Source organism: Ammodytes marinus (assembly GCF_949987685.1).
Source record: "Ammodytes marinus genome assembly, chromosome: 11".
Taxonomy (NCBI): Eukaryota; Metazoa; Chordata; class Actinopteri; order Uranoscopiformes; family Ammodytidae; genus Ammodytes; species Ammodytes marinus.
In genome coordinates, this window is record NC_137215.1 from 2,209,162 (window position 1) to 2,215,512 (window position 6,351).

Sequence of the window (6,351 nt, forward strand, 5' to 3'; positions counted from 1 at the left end):
TCTTACTTACTTATTTACTTATATTAAACTGATACCAAAAGTCTAATGGGTCACAGAAAGGATACACTTTATCCTTTCTGCCCAGTCACTTGGGCAGTGGCTGTGTTGTGGGAATCCCTGTAATGTCAGGGAAGGGCCAGAGCAGCTTTATGCAGCAGTTTACAGCAGAGAGTGACTAATGTGAAAATCATCTAAGCGCCAGTAGGGGTCTGTCATGCTACTCAAATAAGACACCGAGGCATTCCAACCATCACACACACACACACGCACGCACGCACGCACGCACGCACGCACGCACACACACACACACACACACACACACACACACACACACACACACACACACACACACACACACACACACACACACACACACACACACACACACACACACACACCATTACAGCCATGCGGGTGACACTCCCCTATCAGCCGGCATGCAGCCAACTTCAAGCTCGCATTTCATTGGTTACCAGGGGATCCCACTCTCTTCTCATTGGCTGTTTCACGGACCACATGACTGGATATGCAAATTATCTCTATGTGGCACTTGAAATCTCCTGGGTTGGAGAGCAGAGCAGGCAGTGAGAAGCAGGAAGAGAGAGAAGGCAGACCGGTGGGCTACTGGGAAGAAAGAAAAGAAAAGGGGGTGTAACTGCGACAGGGCATGCGGTTGTAGAACTAAAAAGTTGATCGGTTCTTAACACACTTCTTTCAAGGCTTTTTTCAATCTCTGGAACCGTTTATTTTTCATTTTCCATGAGTGCTGCAAGGTAAGGATCGTTTTAAGTTTTTGGTTAAACTTTTTTTTGTGTTGCAAAAGTGACGTATGTGGTTCGGAAACATAAAAAGTGGACGAATTGTATTGTGTACTTTTGTTTTGTGGGAAAGATGTTGGATTTCATGAAATATTGGATAGTTTTAGCCATTATTCAACTTCAAGCACAATTTTAAAGCATTTGGCAACGGGACTATTGGATGACATCCGAGTTACTGTGGAAGGAGGTTCAATTTTGTTTTATAAAACGTTTAACTGTTTACAAAATAAAATAAACCGTCCTCGACTAATTTAAATTATAAACATTTTCTGCAAAAATTGCAATTGGTGCATTCCTAGCCTAGAAAATCTCCTGAGTTGAGAACAGTCCATGCCCTGAGCATGGACGGAGAGAGAGAGAGAGAAAAGAGCCTCGTTCGACTTGGAGCCGTCTTGCTCAGACCTGCGCAACTATGCCGCGCGTCTTGCTGAGCGCACAACAAAAATGCTGCATTAATGCTGTGCGCTCAGCAAGACGAGCGTCATAATTGCGCAGGTCTTAGCAAGACGGCGACATCTCAAACGAGGCTAAGGATACGTGCAGGAAAGAAAAGGGGTGTGACGACAGGACCATGCAGTTTTAGAAAAGCAGAAAAGCCAGTAGGCCTACCAGCTGACACGCAATCAGAACATCCCTACAATTTAACTTTATTTTCACCGTGCGAAACAATTGCAAATTGTTGGGGCGTCTTGATTATTGCATAAGTAATAAATAAATCAACCCAGAACTGTTTTTAAAGTCAGAAAAGTGATCCATCTTAAGCCTTTACTTTTGTTAAGTTGTTTTATGCAAAAGTGAGAAGTGTCATGTTTTAGAATTGGGATAAAAAATGTTTGATCATAATTTATTTCAAGGTAAAAAAGCTAAAAATACACAAGTTAAACATAAAGAATGAAAATGTGTATCACTTTTTTTGTGCCCTTGATTTTGATATCAAGAAAAGTAAAAATGTGTATCTGCACAGTTGAGCCATTATAAAACAACAAGCCCTATTGAAATTTCAATGCTCTGTCGATTATTGCAAAAGTATCTCATCAAAGTTCTTACTAGTTGCAAAAATCACAAATTTCTTCGACCCAGAACTTTCTAAAAGTCAAAATAATCGATCAATCTAAAACTTTTACAAAGCCCTGTTCTCTAATTTGAAGTAAATGTTTAAATTTGATCTGCATAGTTGAGCATAAAACCCACAAGCACAACTTTGGTTTATTTTCATTGTGTCAATATGGCAAAGTATTGGAATCTAGTTTAAATGATAAGTTTAGTCCAACCAGAACTTTACAAAAAGTCAGAAAAAGTGAGGCTGCTTTCTGAAAAAACTGCTGAGTACCCAATGTTCTAATCTGTCCACTCACTCTCACTCTCTCTCTTCCCCCCTCCCTCAAAGTTTCTCCTCTCTCTCTCTCCCTCTACCTCTCTCTTGCTCTGTCTCTCTCTCTCCCTCCCTCTCTTGCTCTGTCTCCCTCACATTTCCTACTCTCTCTTCTCTCCCTCTCCCTACCTCCCCCCTCTCTCTCCATCTGTGTTTTAATGAAGCTGATTTTTTTCATTTATTTTAAATGTCCGTCTTACTCAAGATTTTCTTTGTAAAATGGTCATTGATTGTTGAAAAAAAACACAGACAACTAAAAGTTTTTCAAATGTCTAAATCAAATCTCTCTCTCTCCCTCTCTTCCCCCCTCTCCCTTGGCCTCTCTCCCTCCCCCTCTCTCTCTCTCCCCTCCCCCTCTCCCTACCCCTCTCTCTCTGCCTCTCCCTACCTCTCTCTCTCCCTTAATATTAAGTTGAGAGACTGCAAGGGAATAGGTTTAAATGTTCAACTTAAATTAAAGTTTTTCAAAATTCTAAATCTCTCTCTCTTTCCCTCCCTACAGTGTCCTACGCTCTTTCAGCCCCTCCGCGATGCCCGGCCCAGTTATCCAAATGGACATGGCCATGCGATTCTACATCAGCCACTCTTCTCCGCCTCCTCTCCGCGGCTTCCTCAGCTCCTACGAAGACCTGCACAGGGCCAAAAACCTCGTCAACCAGTCCAACAATGTCACCGCCGCTTCCCGCAACACCTCCTCCCACAAGAAGCAACAAGATCTCTACAAACCCTTACGGCCGTGTCTGAGCAAAAATGTTGACGAAAGGAACGAATGCGTTGCTTGGAACAAATCCGACAAGAAACGGGTGGTTTTCGCGGACACTAAGGGCATGTCACTCACGGCCATTCACGTCTTTTCGAAATTTGACGATGAGCCGTATCAAAACATCAACAAGCGTGGCGGCGGCGGCGGTTGTGGAATCATGGAGGACTTGCAGTTTGATATGTCCGACCTGGAACAAGCCACAATGGATCTTAAGATTAGCTCGGTGCGTAGCCTAGCGCTCGATTTCAAACAACCCTCCGCCGACTACTTGGACTTCCGGAACCGCTTGATTCAGAATTCCGTTTGTCTTGAGAACTGTTCGCTGCAGGAACGATCCCTGACCGGTACCGTTAAAGTTCGTAACATCGGGTTCGAGAAGGCGGTGAAGTTGCGGGCTACCTTCGACTCGTGGGTCAGTTTCACGGACGTCGAGTGCACCTTTATGAATAACATCTACAGCTGCCAGGACTCGGACACTTTCGCCTTCGTCCTGGAAATGCCCGCGCAAATCCCGCCGGAGAATCGCGTGGAGTTTTGCATCTGCTTCACAGTCAAGGACCAGATTTTTTGGGACAATAACGACGGCAAGAACTATGTCCTCAAGCACGTGGGCTGGAACGGGGAGGATGTGAACAAACCCATGATGATGAACCAGAGTCCGGTCGAGCAGAAGAAAATCTCAGAGCACCAGAAAAATTGCATCGGCGGTGGAGTGAAAGTGCTCGAGTTGGATTTCGACCAGTTCGGAAGTCCGCGAATGTCCAGTGGACTTTTCCCCGGTTGGCAAAGCTGGGGTCAGATCGATAGCGCAGTGCCTTACTGGTGAGACACACTATAACATTTAAGTCTAAACTTGAATGTTTGACAAAGAAAATGTATAAAGATAGCGGATCCCACGAAAAAGGGCATTCGGTGTGAGGCCGGATGTGGGGTTTGTGAGCTCAGATTGGACTCTCAGTCACCAACTCAAAGAAAAAGCAAACAACTTTCAATTTTTTTTTTTTTTTTTTTTTTTAAGCAAAGAAAAAAGCGAGATACCTTGACTTATGCTCAACTGACATGCTTATTTGCTGTTATATGGTCAGCTGAGCTACTTGATGATGTGAGGTTTATGGTTGGAGTACAAGGGATTAAAAAAAAAAATGGGTTGAAATGATAATTTTTCACAATTTTTTTCACACTTTTGTAAAATATCATTGTGCCTTTTCTTAGTTCCTGCCCCCACATCTTCCACACAAACTACTGTTTGTGTGGAAGATGCACTGATTGAGTTGGCCCTTCTCAATGTGATGTCTGTGGAAAAAACTAAAAGAAGTATAGTGGATAACGGAGCTGGCTTAAGTCCTTCATATTGAAGGTACGAGTATGAGGAGTGCATGTGGACAAAATACATCCTAAAAAAATGAAACAGCAAATTCATTTTATATGGGAAGAAAATGCACACTAAACTTTTTTTTTTTTTTTTTTTTCTTGCACCTATACCTCCAGAGAGATTAATTTAAAAATACATGATTTCAAAAATGGCCTTGATTTTCTTGAAAAAATTTGAGTCATGCATCCTTTTATCCCCCCCCCCCCTCTTCATGTATTATAGGCCTATTGCACATATCTGTCAGATGAAAAGAAATAAAGTAATAAAGTATTTGGATGATGTAATGTGATTTTGAGTTGAGTTTGTTAAGTATGTGAGTGAGCTGCTATCTATGTGTGTGTACGCTGCACGTGATTGGTCGAATGGAAACAGGAAATGTGTGTACATGGTTACGGTTATGTCAAGAAGGGAAGGATGTTGATGTGTAAAGTTCGAATGTTTTGCTTGATTTTATCTTCAACACAAAAGTGCAATTATATGATGATGAGTATGTTTGGCTGGAATTGAGATTTTTTTTTCCGAAATTGAGATATTTTGGGAAAATAATATTTTTTTTTTCTTTTCTCTTTTTACTGTTAAGAAGAAGTCAATTGCCCCCAGCATTTTGTGTTTCACTTGAAGGTGTTTTGTGTTTTGCTGTCATGCACCATGTTTCTCTTTCAGAAATAAATTTCTATATTTGTGCTATAATGTTCATGTCTCCTGACCATTCTTGTTTTAAAATGTAGGTACTAGGTAGCCATTTTATTTTTTCCATACACACTACAACCAAATCTAATATTAAGTTAAGACACTGCAGGTAAATGGGGTTAAATGTTCAACTTAAATATGGAAATATTCAACTTACTGCATTCATTTGAATTATTTTTTTATTTTTTAAATTTACCATTCTTGTTTTAAAAGGTTATCCCTTGTATATACACACTACACACAATGCTAATATTAAGTTGAGAGAATGCAGGTTAATAGGGTATATGTTGTACTTATATATGCATTATCCAACTAACTATAACTATAATAGAGTAAATTTGAATCTCTTGTAAAAATAAATGTTGTATAAAGATTTTAATGCGGTTAAAATCTTTATTTCATTTCAATAACATATTAGGGTCCAAACAGATTTTGGGTACAGCCTTTTTTTCATTTTATACATCAAAAAATATTGAAGGTCTTAAAACATGCATTTTCCGGCATGTTTTTAAAAAGGAACTGCCTCATAAATCAAACAATTAACAACATATGACCAAATCCTTCTGTAATAACCTTCAGAATAGTGCTGAGAATGATTATGGAAAGTTTAGTACATGTATGTGCTTTTAGAAGTGGAGTATTCTCTCTTTGACGTATTAAACACACATAAACACACTCACCATTCCAGGAGTCAGAGGTTAACTCATTATATAATACTCCAGTCTTGTTACTGTGTGACCAGTCATCAGTGGGTCAGTTTATGTGCACCGACATTATGCACTCATGCATGCAAAAGCTACTGTAGTGAGAAAATGAGATCATGAGGCTGTAATAATCAAGCAAAGAGTATTTAATCAAACAAAAGAGGCTTCATGCTCCTGGATCCAGTAAGAACATGGAGGTCCATTCGACCCAGCAAGCCCCAAGGTGGCTTTCTGAGAAGAATGGCCCGGAACAGTTCAGGGCTCAGGTGTCTTATCCTGGCAACAACAATGGCTTCAGTTCACCATAACAATGCAATGCTTTCAATTGGTCAGTCATGTGAGGGGGGGGCAGTGTGTGTGTGTGGGGGGGGAGGGGCAGTTTGAAGAAACAGCCGGGGGAGTTGAGCATAAGACAATAGAAGACCACTCAGACTGGCGAAACCACCAGTCTGAGTGGTTTGTTGGATGGGCATTTGAGGAATCTACATTTCAGTTTAGAATTAAACAACATGCAATATATCTCATTACACTTATAAGTCTATACAAGATAAATACAATGTTTGTTATTGCAGATATGAGCATTCTAACATTTGAGTCTGGCTATATATCATTATGCAATATCTGCCATTACA

At 40.6% G+C, this 6,351-nt stretch overlaps 1 protein-coding gene across 1 annotated transcript; it reads left to right on the forward strand.

Moving 5' to 3' along the window:
- Positions 1-595: 595 nt before the first annotated feature.
- ppp1r3ca (protein phosphatase 1, regulatory subunit 3Ca) lies at positions 596-5,017 on the forward strand. The gene is made up of 2 exons (XM_080037418.1): positions 596-773; positions 2,693-5,017. Exons 1-2 carry the CDS (start codon positions 760-762, stop codon positions 3,777-3,779), a joined length of 1,101 nt encoding a protein of 366 aa, XP_079893544.1. The 5' UTR covers positions 596-759; the 3' UTR covers positions 3,780-5,017.
- Positions 5,018-6,351: the final 1,334 nt, after the last annotated feature.